Genomic DNA, 17,093 nt, shown 5'->3' with positions numbered 1-17,093 from the left:
GTCAAAATTGATTATGGCAACATCCCTTAACCTGCCTCTGACCCCGCATCGGCCTCTAACTCTAGGGCTGTATCCCAATTCAGGGTCTGCAGCCTTAAAGGCCGCATTTTAAGGCCGATTACGTCACAGCGACGCGACGAAGGCTGTCCCAATTCAAAGGCTGCTTGAAATGCGGCCCTCAAATGCGTCCTTCATTTCCCTGAATTTTAAGGACGTGGCGGTGTAGACTTCGTGGCCCAACATATCCCAGAATGCATAGCGCGGCGGTGGGTGTGGATAATTTCGCCGAAAAAAACGGTGGATGAGGGGCGCCCGAAGAGTAAACTTTAAGTAAGTACTGAATATTATGTCACTTATTTATGTGCAAATGTTTAATGACGAAGAACATTAAAACATTACTGTTGGCCACATGTCGGCAAAGTTATGTGACATTAGTGACGTTTGTACTAACTTGGTTTTAAAGCCTTTACTTTAAAATATACGCCGTTCAATAGCTGAGCTTAATCAGAGAATGATCAAAGCTCATGTAGAAACAAACAAACAAATGAACAAAAGATTTTCTCCTTCATTTCTGTCAAACAAAGCTGTATGAAACGTTTCCAGCTGTTAGTATCATGGTTGCTAGGCAACCTGGGCAGCGCAATGGAGGCTAGACCGTCCCATTTCACAAGCCTCGCACTTCCAGCCTTAGTGGTCTTTGAGTACGCGGCCCTTGAGGATCGTTGAGGCTGCAGACCCTGAATTGGGATACAGCCTAGGCAGCAAGAATTTAAAGGTGCGTAAATCCACAGCAAGCAGCTGCATCTCGTTCCATTTAATGAAGCGCTGATGACATCACGCGACACAAACGTGTGACAAACTGCTGAACTGAATTAACTTTGGAAGTTCAGCAGTGTCGCCACTCCACACTTGGCAATCAGAAAACGGAAAAGAATCACGCCAACATGGCAACATGTGTTTGAAATATAGAGTTACAACCAAGTCTGTTAATTGGGGGCAGACACCAGTACACAGGAGCACTCTTTTAATTCATCCCTTTGTCTTTATGTCTCTTGTTGGACTTGAACAGCTGCTCATCAAATATAAGTTAGCCTCACACAAGCTGTTGGACTCGATGCAGAGTCACTGACGTCACACCAACTGACGATTATATCATATCCTAGACCCTAGATTCAGATTTTGGATGTTAACCGAGTTACGCACATTCGCTGGAAACAGTCTCATTGGCAGCAGTAGTTGTTTTTAACCATCTGTCTGATTATCACAACATTTTTGTAGGAAATCTTCACAGTTGTGTTCCAGTTAGAATAATTGTTTCTTTGCTCCTTGATTGCAAAGACTTCACCTATTCTGACTACCTGGCATCAAAAGTTGTCACTGATGTTTTTTATTTTTTTAAGGCAAGTGAGACACTGAGAACAGGACACTATTGTGTAAATTCATACCTTGTTAGTCAGCTTGAACGTCAGGAGCAGCGCAGGCCTCCAGGTGCCACCAGCGGGGATTTTAGGCCATTCTTGGTACACTTTCATACACAGGCTATTTTTACAGAACAGGACCCAGGTGCTCTGTAAATACAGTCTTCTATTGTGAGGCAGACTAATGAAACATGACAAACACGTGAAAACCCACCAGAAGCATGACTGTGACCCAATTTGTTGCTCACACCCATGGTGAAAAAAACAAGGCCACAAAGAGGGAAGAACGGCAGACACAGTAGGAATATATTCATGCTTTGCTTTTAATCACTTCATAGAAAAAGTATTTCAGATTTATTTTTGAACACAATATACAATATAATACCATACATTGTGTGAAACATTTAATAACCCACCTGCAACAACTGGCAGACTTGAACATATTATTGACAATAAAAGAAACAAACCCATCTCTCATGCAGATAGTGCTAAATCTGGCTAACCATTTGGACACAACTAGGACCAAAAAAAAAAAAGAAGCTTGAACATAGTTAATGTTAATACTGACAATTTGAATTTCAAAACTGCTAACAAGTTTGGTCAGAAACACATTAGCACAATCAGTTACATAAGATCATTTTTGTTGGTAATTCAGAATGTTTCATGTTAGTGCTGGGGCGTATTGTAGCATGCTAACAATACCGCCCCCATGATATCTACTTTTACATGAAGTGCATTAAGTGTAAAAGGAGACAATCGCTTTGTGTTTGTCAGTCGAACCTGTATCTGGCCTCGTATATCAGCAATCTTCATTCAAACGCCAGATGGAGAAGCTTAGGTTGTAACGAGCCACTGAGGGGAGCTAAGCTAATATGCTAAGCTAATATGCTAAGCTATTAGCATACTTTAAAACCGAGCACCGACTAAGCTAAGATGTTCCTAGCTCCTACATCCAAGCCTACGCAGTTTAACGTGTCCTCTATGTTGCCTCTGGGTTACCAAATTGCTGATGTCAGATGAAAACCTTGTAGTGAAATGCGGTTGGTCAAAAATGTGTTTAATGTGTTGTATTTTCTTGGATTCAGACTATTTAATCAGAACTCTGATATTTGGAAAACAGATTTCGATGGAATTCAAGACAGAAAAACAAAGTGACAACATTTTTGGTTTAATATTCATGCATAATATTAATAATTTCCATGTTCTTGTCTGTGACATGATATTAAAAAGTATCTAAACTTTTATGTGAAAATTAAAAAAAGAAGCTGTTTTGTAGATACAAGGTTTTCATCTAACAACAACAATATGTCTCTTTAGCTGCTGCTCTGTTGGGCACTCAAAACATTGTGCGAATATATACTTAGATATATTTATATATATTTATATATATATAAAAACAATATATGATACATATATAAAAAGGCTCTAATTAAGAGTCTTCTACACATTAGACACCACCACTTCCAGGTAATGCAAGTGCATATAAATTAAAATAGATTTTACACTGAACCAGTATTTCTTATTTACAGGCTTAAAGTATAGAATAAATACACTGTTATAAACAGCAAAAGGACCAACTTGAGCTTCTAGCGACAAACAGTAGAGACAAAGGTTTGGAGTGATGGGGGTAAGGCCTTGTGAGGCTAAGACCTCATCCAGACACATACATACATCAACGCTTGTGCATACATATGAAACTTACTCACATACTCCATACACAAAACTAAGCATGCTTATGTGAAATCAGCTGAAGTACCTTTGAGTATCAGTAAACTAATTAAAAAAAGAGAAAAAGACGTGATTACAGAAGCCACGAGAGCTAATGGCCTGCAAACCATTTCAAACCATCAGACGTTTTTGGGAGTTGTTTCAAACTAGAGCGCCTAATTATTCCTATTATTATTCTTTTTAATTTCTTTTTTCTGTGGAAACAGGCATAGCCTTACATGCTGAATCCAGCAGTTCCAGCTGTGCCAAATCCTCATAACCTGACTGTCCTGGAAACCTGATACAGCAGAGACGGAGGGACAATGTTCGACTGACGTCAATGAGCAGGAGCAGAACTTCAGGGACTTTTTAGCGTGAGGAAGAAATAGCTGGCCTGATTGTTTTGAGGTCGTGTCGGCGGAGCCTAGAGGGGTTTGTAAACCATGTGAATACTGACGCTGATGAGGGTCGAAGAGCGCCTTTCAGACAGGCAGCTGCAAGAGCACCTTTAATCATCTGGTCTGGGCCTGATTGCAAAGAGGCGGGGGGTTACATCAGTTCTGTGGTCAGAACCCATTTCAACTAACAGGATTATTACGACTGTAGCATACCTGTGGGCTAAAAATAGACTCATGGCTGTTGTGCATTTTATCCTGAGCAGATTTCTTTTCATCGCAGATCTTAGCAGCTTGACGTAAGGGCCTGTTTGCTCGGGTTTCTGCCTATTTTATCTGGCAATGAGGGTTTGAATGTGGGTAACGCCTGTTTCACACCAAAATGAACAGACAAAAGTTTCTAGCTCCAATGCCCCAAATAGTTTACACTTTACTTTTGCATTAAAAGTGGAGTGTTGGTTTGAAACAGCAGGAAGTGCAATGGTCTGCAGGCCATTAAAAACTAAAAGAAAAGCTGTTGAACAAGAACGAGAGGTGTTGTATTTGTGCAACTGTGACATTCATCGACTGACATGTGATCCAGAAAGCAAGAAGCTAAACCTGCGGCGTGAACCGTGGATTTGAATTCCACGAGTAAAGAAGGAACTTGTGCTGAAATGTTTTCTCGTTTAGATGAATTTGTCCAAAAGTTGTTTGTCGACATTTGTTTCTCTATTGCCCAATACATGGAAGACTTTTTTCAATATACAAAAAAAAAATTGCTCTATTCAGTTAAGAAACAAAACAAAGAAACAAAAAAACATTTCACAGACATACTAGAGTGTTCAATAAATAAAAAACTATTATAAAGACAATAGTAAAAAAGGCACACAAGTCCTTTGACAAATGGTACAGGAAAAAAGTAAACACTTCCTCTTGCTATACAAATGTGTCTCCATCAGTAGATCTCACTCTATGCTACTTCTAGATCATATCGTGTATCGGTAAAAAAGTCTCAAGGTACAAAACTTCTCTCAGTAGTGTCAATGTCCATTTAATGCCAGTCCAGAAAAGAAAAGTAACCATTTTCCAAACTGGCTGAAATCCTTCAAGTCCCACCGTCAGTCTTGCTTTTCCATCAAGACTCAATTGTTCGCGTGAATTATTTCCTGAGAACTCTGAAGCCGCTTCGCTGAAACCGTCCGTCCGTGCCTGGCTTCAAACACCCAAGTGCAACATGCCACTGCGCGGGGCAAAACTAAGCCCTTGCCTCTGTGGGCTTTTTAAAAAGGACAGCTCCGAGAGGATTTCCCCTCTTTTTCCAAAAAAAACACCCGCCGTTCAAATCACCGAGTGAACCTGATGCTGGAAGCCCTATGTGTCTGTGGGCGAAGCCTCGTGCGTCACGATCTCTATCGCCGTCGTGGGCTCGATCATGCCTTCCTCGTCATTCTCCTGACCGTCCAAATAGTCCAGCGGAGGAGAACGCGAATCTCCTAGACTGTCCTCCTCCTCCTCCTCATCCAGCTCTTCCTCCTCTTCGTCTTCCTCCGCGTCGCCGTCTTTTTCCATCCCGTCCAAGTCCTCCTCCTCTAAGGTCAGCTCAAATTGAAACTTCTCCCCGCCCCCCGGCCCTCCGGTGCCTCCGCTGTGTCCGTGTGTGCTCTGGTCGTAGAAGGGCGGAGACGGACTTTGGGGAATCATGCTCTGGTACCAGTTCCTGTTGTCCTCCAGCGTGTCCAGAATGTCCTGAGCATCGGGGTGGACCAGGTCGGCCCAGGTCTCCCACAGAGGGTGCACGATGTAGTCGATGAAGCCCACCTGAAAGAAACAAACGAGTGTTAGGAGTCCGTGTCTTTTAAAGCTTTCCTGGGAATTCTCTCCATCGTAGCTGATGCGGTTTCTGCATACCTGGCTCTTTTCCACTGAGGCTGTGTGTTTATCGCACATCGGACTGATCTCCATGCCCCGCTCCCGCTCTCTGTCTCCTTGGTGAAAGAACTCCTCCATTATCCGATCAGTCCACTGACGATACAGCTCCAGGGACTTAGTGGGGTTACTCAAGTCGGCACAGTGCACCATGTTACGCAGCACCTGGAAGTCACACAGAGTTGAAGACTGTGTCACTACACAGACTACAAAAAAAGATGGATGACGTGACCGAGCCCCTCGTGCACAAACTTGTGCCATTGTTACCGCTCAGGTAGAAGTCACACATACCTGTATCCTGTCGGTGTAATTGTCTAGCAGCAGCACTCCGGAGCTCGTCACCTTTTTCGTTTCTACCATCGTCTTCAGATCGGCCAGCAGACTCATGTGTTTGGACATGTCAGTGGCCAAAACCTAAGCAAAAGAAGAAAAAACACTTGATCAGCATCTGGTTTTGGAAAGTTTCTGTTTGTAAAGAAACAAGAATCTGGAATTCTTACCATGTCGATAACCATCTTGCGCAGGGACTGACGCTGCTTCTTTGTGAGGTTCTGGAAGATATCACAGTTGTCTTCCTGTAGCAGCTTGAATCCCACAGCCAGATGATGGTTCTCCAGCACAGACTCGTCGTTGTACATCAGAGCCAGCTCAGAGTCTGCGTAGTGGTTAAAAACCGATGGTTAAACCTGCTCTGATGGCTTCGTTTCGTCTCATATGAGCGGACACTTTTTGTTTAACCCTTTAAGACCTACCATAGAACCAAGTTCGCCAGAGCTTATATTATATGTTTACATGCTGTGGAGCCATTTTTGGGAGCATTTCAAGTTGCTATACATCAATACAACCATTATAGCCCAGATTTTAATAATATGTCTGCATTAAGTCCATAGTAATTACATAAATTGCAATAAACTACAAAAAACTTGAAAATCGTAAATACAAAAAAGTTGCACAAAATAGTTTCCCACCACAGGAAATTTATTTTGAGTGTCTTCATAGTTTTATTTTTGAAATACACCAATTTTTATATACTGCAGGAAAAACGAAAATCAATATTATAGTGCAAATTTGCAAAAAAGCAGCATATGCATCAAAATAAACTATTTCCAGCAGTGCAATATGAGTCCTAAGCATCCCAGAAACCACACAGAAAGTCATAAAGTCAAAGATAACTTTTAAAAACACCAGTATAGGCTCATAAAAAATGGTAAAAAACTACATTTCCGTGAAAATGACGTCAAATGACGATAGTTTGGCTGACGTCTAATCCAACGTAGGAAGTGTTATGAACAGCTGATCGGATCGGCAAAGCGTGTTTCTGGAATATTATGTTTTTGTTGCTGCAAGTGCTTTTTATGCAGTTTTTGCAAAGCTATATGTGGAAGGAAACTGTGACCGAGGACAAGCTGATGGCATAAGATGTAAGTACAACTCCTCCGGTTTCATATGCAAAAAACATTATTGTGCTAGCTCACGTGGTTGCAGAGCTACCGGGATTTAAAAATAGTTATGCAAAACAGAGCGTGCTGCTCCGACCGGCTTTAAAGGGTTAAGCGTTTCAGACTTACTGGTATTGATTAAAAACTGGTTGGATACTCCGGGATGATCAACGTCGTGGATAGCCGCAGCAAAGATGGCTGCCAGGATCTCGAGATCTGTGAAGACCGCCTGTAAAAGTAATCAGAAAGGAACGGTGTTAAACGATGTCCTGAGATAACGTGAAGCTGAAAGCAAAGAGCGGATCATTTTTGATACATTCTGCCTTCAAAGACAAACGGCACACTGCCAAGGTCACACGAGGATGGAGAATTAGTATTTCCTCAACAATCTAGCTAATAGGCTGTCTGGCTTTTTTGTGAAGATCCATTGTGAGAGTATAATACGCCGCCGGCTGGCTGCTATTGACGACAGATGGGGAGAGCCTAGAAGTGTAAATCAGGATCTTCAGATTGGGTCATATTGACATGGCTGCATCTCACCAGCTACTCGAGCTTGAATAGAGCTTTTAGAAAGTGTCCACAGTGTGAGAGGGGGATTCTCTCAGAAGAGGAGAAGGGAAAATATAGATGATTCATCGGAAGGACGTGGAGCTCTTTAGCCATCCAGGGAAGTGACACACGAGGTGATCTAAGTTAGTTTTCCCTTATTTCAGCAGATTCTGGCTCCTGATTCAAAAACAGACTCAACCAAAGTGGAGCTGCTGTAAGGCCAGCTAATGATCGGTATCACCAAACCTCCAGTTCAAGTTGGACTTTAAGACATCGCTTTGAGAAAGACTTACATCCAAGGCTGGAGTTGACAGGAGGATGTGTGTGGACTGTGCTACGTCAGCAGCGTGCAGGCTGTTGTGGTAGGCCACATCTGAATGGTAGTGATCTTCTAATGTCATCATGTAGGCCACAAATGTATCTGCCGGGATCTTAAATGTCTTTAGAAGGTCTCGCTCCTAGGAGAAGGAAACAGGGATAAACATGAGGAAGGAAACTTAAGTAACGTTTAAGTAGTAGGAAGTAGCAGAGGAGTCCTTACCTGGAAGATGGCGTACATGATGCAGGTGAGAGGTCGGTTGTTGGAGAACTCTGAAACCGAGAAGATGTTCAGGCCCCACTTGTTGAGGTCCTCCAGCTCCTTGGACAGCAGCTCCTCCTTATCAGTCTTGACCCCGAAGCGTGCGATGCTGCTGCTGGAGAGCGAGGGCCCGTGGGAGACCTTCTTGACCCCGCTGATCTGTGTCATCAGCTGCTGCTTCTGCTGCTTCTTCTTCTCCCGTGTCTTGGATGTTGGCGATGGGATCTCCACCTCATTTTGTTTGTCTGCGTGAGAGGGATTTAAAAAACGATGGATTTTGGTTGAGTAGAAGATAAGAAGCTTATTCAGGAGTTCAGTGAAGATGTCTGTATGATGGTTGGGATGTGAGAACACAGGTGCGCCTCGGGGGGGTTTATTGATTCGCTCACTCATTCATTCATCTGTCCCTCCAGTCGTTTGTTTATTTATGCTCGCTGTCATCCACCTGCAGTCTCAGAGCTCCCACTGTTCATTCATCCACATCCCTCAACCCCCCCTTGCAGCGCCTCCACCCCCGCCCCCCCGTCCCAGCCTCACAGCAGGTGGCTCACATCTCATCTCCCGTTCTGTGACTCTCCGAGGTCAGCCCGTTGACACGCTCAGAGCTGAGGCTTCGCCACGGGCAAAACTGTTGAGTTTTTTTGCAGCTCTATCAGATTCGATAGTTGATGACATCAGCGAGCCTGTGCGGCTAAATAAAACGAATCAGAAGGCAAAAAAAGAAAAATAAACACTGACATCATGCCAGTCTGTGCTCGTGATGTTTTCCTGTAATAAGCTCACACCGCCGTGTTTACTGCCGTCGCAGAGGAACTGAACAAGACGCTGCAGGGACCGGCTATTCTGCGAGCCGCGCAAGCCTCGACTCGGCTCGTTGCTGGCCTATCAGCCTTCCCCCGCGGAGGGTTATTCAATTACCAGGCGTAATTCAAATAATCACTTTCGCTCTCACGCTCTCCCTCACATTTCTCCCCGCGCCTCCATCGCTCTTCAGTTCTCGCCTGGTAATTGAGAACGGGCAATTAAGCACGCTCAGACATGGAAACAAAAGGAGGAGCGACGTATTGCTCTCTAATTTATTACGAGTCATCATTGTCACCACTTGTGTTGCCTGTATATAACACATATGTGTGTGTCTGTTAGCTGAAATATGGATAAAGCTGGTACGAAACATGCAAACAAATCAGCAGATGAAATAAACATCCTAATCGACTATTTTGTCTCGTTTTTCTCCCGTCACCGCCCACGTTCACTCAGATTTCAGCCAAACTCTTTTCATCCTCCTCCACAAGCTCCTCCGTGAGAGATGCGCATCGGTGGGAAGATGGAAGAGGAGCCCGGGAGACGACTATTTTCCCAAAGTTGGGTGTGCTGGCTGATCAAAGGGAGTTATGACAGCTTTATGATGCGAGGACGGCTGGGAAAAGGTCCCAGAAAATAAATGAAAGGCACGCGTGAGCTGCCGTGCCGAAAGCGATCGTAATTGGAAATCCTTGATTAAAATCGTCTGCGCTAAAAGTCTGAGATGTTTATTTATCTGGGGGATGAATCGAGCTCCACGAGCGCCGTTTTACCGAGCATGAGGTCGTCTGTCACAAAATGATGGATCTACCAGGCGTATGGCATCAAAATTTAATTTCCCTGATGCTGAATGGATGCTCTTTTTTTTTAGTAACAAAAATAGGATAAAGCAGAAATAAGTGTATTACTGATGCGATGTTAATCTCAGTGGATGGAAGGATTAAAACAGGTCCGCCGTGCTGACTCAGCTATTTTTTCCTTTCTCCTCCTTTGCTTCTTCAGCCCCTTCAGCAGGGTAATCCTCATCTCCTTATCGAAGTGATAGTCACTGGTGAGTGGATCCTCGGCTCAGCAGAGAGAGAGGGACAACAAGGTGTCCCTGCTGACAAAGATGCATTAAGATGGGGATGAGTCACCCAATCTGCTGAGCTCATCTCACTGCCAGCAAAGGGGGTTCCTCTATACCTCCATTTTTTTCCCTTCACTGCAGTGAGGTCTCTCCCTCCCTCGCTCGTTCGCTTCTTCTCAAAGCCCGTCTCGCTCTCACGGGGGCGAGGGATCCACTGACAGCGGAGGATGATCGGAAACAGAGTCTGAATAATCTTGGCTACCTTTATGAGCATCATCTCTGAAACATATCACCTTTTTCTTTCTCCCTGTATATCTGGGATGAGATCATTTACTACTACTTTATTTCTCTGCATCGAGCGCTCTTCCTATCAGGTTTCCTGAAAATCAACTTTGAATCTGTTTTGTTTCATCGCTTGTTGATTGATGTTTCCGGAGATATTTGTTGCATTACCGTTTATTTTTGTGCTTTGGTGCCAAGAACAAAACCAGAAAGGTTTTAAAGCTGAATATTCATAATTAGACGTCCGCAGCTATTCTCAGACGTGCGACCCACGCCGAAGCCTTCTTTACAGTCAACACTCTTTATTATTCTCGTAATATTTTGAGGAATTAAATATTAATACTTTTTTCAGATGTCATAAACGTCGACACAAAGCTTAATGGCGCAGTTTTTTTATGGTACGCCCCCGCAGGAAACCAGCCAGAGCAACTTGCAGAGCTCGACATCACGCAAAAGACCAAACCTCCACAAGAAAGAAAAGAAATCGAGCTCTGTGAGCTGTAATGTTGCATATCTGACCAAACACAGTCATAAACGTGATTCGTGGAGGCTTCAGATGGATCATAAACATCCAGTAGCTGTTTGTGTTTAACTTATGAAGATGGTCGTGATTTTGAGTTTGTGTACACAAGACTTCCGTTTACCTAGGAAGGTGTTGGAGATGAATTCGGAAACCTGGTTCCCAGACCGACTCATCTCGGATAGGTGCGTCAACTCCCGATTCAACATTCTCTTGAACTGCAAGAGAGAAAGAGGAGGAGGGGGAAGAGAGAGAGAGAGAGATGTCGTCAGTTTCCACTGGAGAGGAAATCTGGGAAACATTAGGATGTATACGGTTACATGGAAAAATCACTAGTGCCCAGTTTTATTCTGCCAGCTCAAGAATGTCACTTGATATTTTCCCAGAAATTAATTAAGATGCAGATAATTATTAGCGCTAACAGTGAGTCGGCTGACACCTTTTAATAAGCCTCAAATTAGCCGCAGCAAACACTTTCGTTTTATCACGCTGGGTCGCATATTTTCCCTGCATCAGTGTGCAAAAATGTTAATGATGCGAGAGGAAAATCTGCACGCAGCCCGAGACGTTCCTGTTGTTGCCAACATTTCACGTAATTTCATGCAATTTGCACATTGCGAACAGTTCGACGGTGGTTCAAACATAAAAAAAACAGAGTACACAGAGACCCAGACACTGCAGCAGCAGCTGTTTATGACAGGCTGATGCGTGCGCGTGCACACACACACACAGCTCTGCAGAGGGCTCAAGATGGAGCCTGAGCCGTCGGATCCCCCGCCACCATCGACAACAACCCTCTAATAATGATGGAAATATCTTTGGGTGCACACGTCGCGCCCACAAAAGCAGCCGATCGGTTCCAAACCGATCTTTAGCTTCTAATAACAGCACAGAGCGCTATGATGAGGCCAGCGCGGCATCCCCACAAGCTACGTAGATAAGCGCCACACACCTTAATGTAACCCCAAGACACCGACAGCAGGTAATTGGCTTCAGGCATTTTGGACCCCGTTTTCTCGTCCCTACACAAAGCCAGAACTGTAATCCAAAAAGGGAGGATGGGGGCAAATCAGAGGCAGATGATCAGGATTCCTCCAGCACCCAAAAAAAGGGGGAAAAAATCCTCTCTTCTCTCCTCTTGGGTTTGTCTTCTTCTCAGCAGCTAAGAGAGCAGCTCGATGGTGGCTCGCTCTCTCTCGGCAGCAGAAAAGGGCCAGCTCTGAGTTTCCATGCTTGGGAATGGAAATCTGGGAGGAAGAAGGAGCTGTGAGCGAGGAGATCCAGCGGGCTGGAGCTGCAGCCGTGAGCTGGGGACTGTCTGCGCACTGATGAATAATGGAGAAGAAGCGAGGAAGGGAGGAGGGGAAAAACGGCGATGGAGAGGGGAGGAGGAGGAGGCGGGAGTGAGGCAGTGATGTTCATCTGACTAGAGGGGGGGTTCCTCTGGATTTGTCTCGCTTTGCTGCTCTCGCTGCTGTAGCACGCCCTCCCTCCCTTCTCTCGCCCTCGCTTCTGCCAGCCCCAGCAACACACTCCAGTCAGAACACGTGGGGGGGGGGGGGGGGGGCAAATTACAGCTTGGCATTGGTGTATATGTAAAGTTATAAAAGGGTTGATACTTAATATCCATTTAATATAAACTCTTTTTCTCTCAACTACAAAACCACTGCAAGTGATGTCCGTCCTTAATTCCCAGGCTGGAATGTCACAAAGCTGGAAAACTACGCCTCCCTACGAGTGAAACAATGGGAAGAGCGAGAGGGATGCTGCAGCACGCTTTGAAGAATATGAACGCACAGCGATGGTATTTCTAATCGCCATTATCTCTATTATCCCCTCCCGCCCCCTCTTTTGTGTCTTCTGTCTCCTGACGTGCAGCCACGGCAGCCATTGTGGAGAACTCATAAGCCTGTTCATTATCCGCACCCCATAATAATATTAATACTGACAGGCTGTTTGTGGACGGCTATTTTTAACAGCCAAGACACAGGAGGCGAGACGGTTGGAGAAGAAGAAGATAATTGTGTCCTTCCTTCCCCAATTTAGGTGACACGAAGCCCACGGTTTCTCTCGCTGTAACTGCGTGTGCGCCAATTACCAGAACACCCCAACGCCATGGCAACAGCACTAGGTAGCCAGTGTAAGGCTGTTTTTTTTTCTCTAAATGAGGAGGGGGAGGCGAAGGAGAGAGGCTTCCCCTATTGCTTCCCAGGCAGACATGTGCTGTAGCTGCTGAGCTGTCACGAGGACTCGCCACACACATCGCCCCTGCTCGCATCCACTGATGCACGGGCTGAAAATCGCCTCCTCCTCCCCTCGCTCAGCTTCATCTATCCCTCACTCTCCACCGCTAACATGTCAATTTCTGTCTCGGCTTCCGCCAGCCAACACAGTCATCAATCTGTCTGTCTGCTGCGCTGGCAGAATCGATGGGCTGTCCTCAGAGCAGGTGTTGATGCTGGCTGTGGCGCACAAGGCCAGGCCCACCTGACCGGAGCGTAACAGCAGCACCAGACGTGTCAATCACGACTGGACAGCTGCGTCGCCTCAATCACGCTTCAGAACAAATGCACAGGAAACTGTAAACAGAGGTTCCCAGAGAATCTCTCGGCCCTAATGTGTGCGCTCGGGAAGATGAGGGGGAGATGAAAGCTTTCCCGAGAGAATTCCTTCCGGATTATCCTGCCAATGAGGGAAAGAACCAGAAGCGAGGAGGTGGGATGCAAGGAGAAGGAAAAACACAGAAAAGGAGGAGGGAGCTCCTTATATAATAGCTCACTGCATAATATATAAAGAAACCAGAAATAACAGGATGCAGTGTCGAAGTGCCGTGCTTCCCCCAGAAGCTGCAACAAAAGTGCGCACACGCTCCGCAGCAGCCTGCGAGCGCCGTCACCTGCATTCAAACCCAGTCAGTGCTGACATGTTTATAAGTGTGTGTGTTTGCAGTTTGCTCTTTCACGAGGGAAGCCTCCTAATCTCCCACTGACATCATGACACTGGAGGGAGATGAACCTCTCCAAAGATGTGTGGATGCATCTCTCCATCACCGGGATCTTTATTATATCGTTTCACCAGTTCGCTTCTTTCATTTATTACAATCTAAATCAGTTTTTTCTACAAATTTTACTTTATTTTTGCTTTTATCTCGTCTTCCTCCCGCTTTAAGCTCCATATCTCTGTCGTCTAACCTCTTACTCCTCCCTCCCCTTCTCTCCCTGCTTTCGGTGGGTGGGTTGATCAGCAGAGAGGTGCTCTGACAGAGGGGAGGAAGGTGAATGGAGCCCGTGGTGCATCAATGAGAGGTGGAGGGAGGGGCGTTCGTGCAGAGCCCCCTCCGTTTAGACGCGATCCCATCGGACAGCTCGCCGTGCGGGGCGGCGAGGCGGACACGGAGTCTCCCTCTGACACGAGACTGATGTTACGCAACATCAGCGTGCTGCACAGCCTCAGTGTATCGCGTCTGTTACTCTGATGTTTCTCCTCATCGTTCTGAACTGGAATCTTTTTGCACCACAGCTTAGAGGACGACTGAACTGGAACTGAAATCAGCTGAAATTTTCTAGTTTGTCTCGTTACCCATTCACGCCTGAAGTGGTTCAGACTGAAGTTGAGTCTCTGAGCCACTAGTGGGTGCACTACACCCATTCTGGTCAGTCTTGCTTTAGTACTGGCCTCCCAGTCTGTACTGGTATTTACAACTTATGGCTAAATCTGTAAATATCTTTGCACCTCTGTGAAGAAACGCTCACACTTTAAAAGTAATCGATTTCTTCATTTAAGTCACTCAGGATTTGCAAAGAGCTGCAAGTTTTATTGATTATCGTGATTTTTATGCTTCTCAACACAGTCTCATATTCACAGCACGCGTGCAGCGTTGCTGATTATAACTCGTGCAACCAGCAAACGTGCAGCGTTTGTGGTTAATCACCTCCTCAGTTTAGCAAACGTGTGACGCCACATTGTAAAAGCGGCACGGCGGGGTGATGACATAACTCGGAGAAGATCAGGAAACTTACCTACGTATGAACTGTGCGTATGTTGGTTAGAAATACAGACAATTCTGAGAGACGGCCTGACTACCTCTCACTTCCTCTGACTCACTCGCTTATGCTTGTGTGTGTGTGAGAGAGAGATGGAGTGTATTCATGCATCTGTGGTCCCGTACAGTAAAATATAGAGGGGGGGAAAAATGAAGGTTTCGAGAGCAAAAAAGGATGGGAAGGAGAATCGTTTTTAAGCCGACTGATTGATTCTAATCACTCCTGGTGATCACAGCCTCAGATGTAGTTTGCTTCACTATTTTTAGGCTCGAGGCAAACAGTTAACAGGCTGCGATGCTCAGCCGAGTCGGGGCTGCTTCGAAAGCAGAAAGCAACCCTCTGTTAAAGACCACGCTGCAAAAAAAACAGGAAATGCTCAAATCGTCTGTTCTAAATTCTCCTCCTAACTTCTGGCAAAATAAAGAATTGCAGAAATGCAATCCAAGCTACGAGCACTTCACCGCTACTTCTCTCTTCTCTCGTCAGACAACCTGAGTGTTTTGGCCTATGTCGAAAAAAAGTCTTTGGTACCCAGCGAAGATACACTCCTTTCCATCCGCTGGACCTCCTGTGATTCAAATCTGTGGCTCCTTCCCTCATTTTAGGCAGTTGGAGACATTAAAAGCAGACAAAGCTGAACTTTTTATAAGCAGTAACTATGCAGTTACAGTGAATACCGGTTATTGTCACTTATAGGTCACTTACAAACTAAAGAAATCGCTTTGGCATTTGGTCAGGAAGAACAAAACGACATCTGCGCTTAATTATCTGGAAGCACCATAAATCCGTCATGAGTTTGATTCTCTGAGAGTAAAGGTTATCTAGTTCCACAGACAGAAACTATTTGGGAAAACGCAGCAAAGGAAGCGTAAAAGACCCCCGAGGCAAAGGCAGAATGCAGGTTTGACCACCATAAGTTGAAAATTAATATTCAAAGGACAAACGTTTCAGTAAATTGAAGCAGCAATAAATACTCCCAACATGCTTCCAAAGTGAAATCATGTGCAGACATGAAATAAAATGCCGCTAAAATTCGCTCCAAACTCCACCAGGACATATAAGTACACAATGTGTATGTAATATATTAAAATATAGATATATATTCAATAGCATTCAGTGAAACTCAAGAAAAAGCTTGAGCAAGCCACAAAATATCTGTTCTTTTAAGTCCAAGCAAGGCAGGAAATCTCACCGAATGATTACAAACTGTGTCTACCAGCATAAAATGATAAAAACAACAAAACTCACCTTCCTCCAACCGTTCAGCTTCCCTAATTTCCTCTCTTTCTTGTCAAAGCAACAGGCGCCCATGTTGCTGTGTGTAAAGTGCAGGGTAGAGTGGGGCTGCCGTCCGTTAAAGTGTCTCAGTCTCAGTCTGACTACAGCGTGAGTAAAAGGACCGAGCCTCTGCTCTCTGACGCTGGGAAACGCCACAGCTCTAGTGACTCACTCGGGACTGCGAGGTCTGATTAGGCTCTACCTCACACCCTGTGTCTGTGGAGCAATGACTGTGTGTTAGACCTCTGCTACATACACACTCCCTCTTGGGGTAGTCCCGCCTCTAGCTTTTTTTTTTCCCCCCTCTCGCTTGCCGCTCAGCGCTCTTGCAGCTGGCAGTCACATCTCCGAAGCTTTGCTGTCACTGTTAAATCGACTCGGGTGACCGGCTCTTTAAAAAGCCCTTTACACATGCTCGTCTCCATCAGATTTCTTCATGGCTTCATTATTCATTCTAAGATGCAGTAATTTGCTGCTTGGTGTTTGTGGATTTTGTATTGGGGAGGGGGGGTGATGATGTCATCATCTCAGGCTCAGGGATAGGGATTCATTTTTCCTTGAGCTTTCTTTGATAACCAAGAAAACACTTAATGAATTAATGCACATACCGTATTTTTCAGACCATAAGGCGCATTAAGCGAAACAAAACAGTCAGATAAGTCAAACTTTACTCAGCTCATTCTTCTTGCTTCCTCCACTTCCGTAACATCGATTCATTAATGCTAAATTCTCTGCAGCTGCTCTATTCCCATGTTGTTGCAGTATATTAATGACTAACCTCGTATTGTGGATGGATTATCTCAGTTGTTCTCCTGACTCAAGTTTGGTCCGTTTACAGCATCCTGCCATGCGATTGCATTTGACCATCGGGAACCCTCATGTTAACTTTTATCGAGTGGAAAAAAGTTAGCTTATGCTATGCTAACATAGCTGTGTAGCTAGCGGTCACGTAGCACATCATTATATAGCAGCTAGCCCAACTTCAGTAACCCTACAAACGTCACTGCTGTTTAGTTTTCTGTCTTCATTTATGTTGGAAGTGATAGCAGAGCTGTACGTTTGAATTTTTCAGAAATCTCTCAGTCAGAACATGCTATATCATGT

General features: G+C 44.9%; 1 protein-coding gene across 4 annotated transcripts in view; it reads right to left on the bottom strand.

The window, feature by feature from the left end:
* Positions 1 to 1,723: 1,723 nt before the first annotated feature.
* Positions 1,724 to 17,093, bottom strand: part of pde4ba (phosphodiesterase 4B, cAMP-specific a) — a 220,286-nt gene continuing 204,916 nt past the window's right edge. For all 4 annotated transcript variants that reach the window (XM_087830357.1, XM_087830358.1, XM_087830359.1 and 1 more), the window contains 8 exons: positions 10,793 to 10,886; positions 7,958 to 8,241; positions 7,710 to 7,874; positions 6,997 to 7,096; positions 5,929 to 6,083; positions 5,720 to 5,842; positions 5,411 to 5,593; positions 1,724 to 5,320 (listed from right to left, as the gene is read on the bottom strand). In XM_087830357.1, the coding sequence (XP_087686483.1) occupies positions 4,874 to 5,320; positions 5,411 to 5,593; positions 5,720 to 5,842; positions 5,929 to 6,083; positions 6,997 to 7,096; positions 7,710 to 7,874; positions 7,958 to 8,241; positions 10,793 to 10,886 (1,551 nt within the window). In that variant the 3' untranslated portion in view covers positions 1,724 to 4,873. The remainder of the gene's footprint in view (positions 5,321 to 5,410; positions 5,594 to 5,719; positions 5,843 to 5,928; positions 6,084 to 6,996; positions 7,097 to 7,709; positions 7,875 to 7,957; positions 8,242 to 10,792; positions 10,887 to 17,093) is intronic.

This window comes from Neolamprologus brichardi, chromosome 17 (genome assembly GCF_056152115.1).
Source record: "Neolamprologus brichardi isolate AB-2024 chromosome 17, ASM5615211v1, whole genome shotgun sequence".
NCBI classification, from domain to species: domain Eukaryota; kingdom Metazoa; phylum Chordata; class Actinopteri; order Cichliformes; family Cichlidae; genus Neolamprologus; species Neolamprologus brichardi.
The sequence above is the reverse complement of the archived record's forward strand: the minus strand, read 5'-3'. Positions and strand labels throughout refer to the sequence as shown.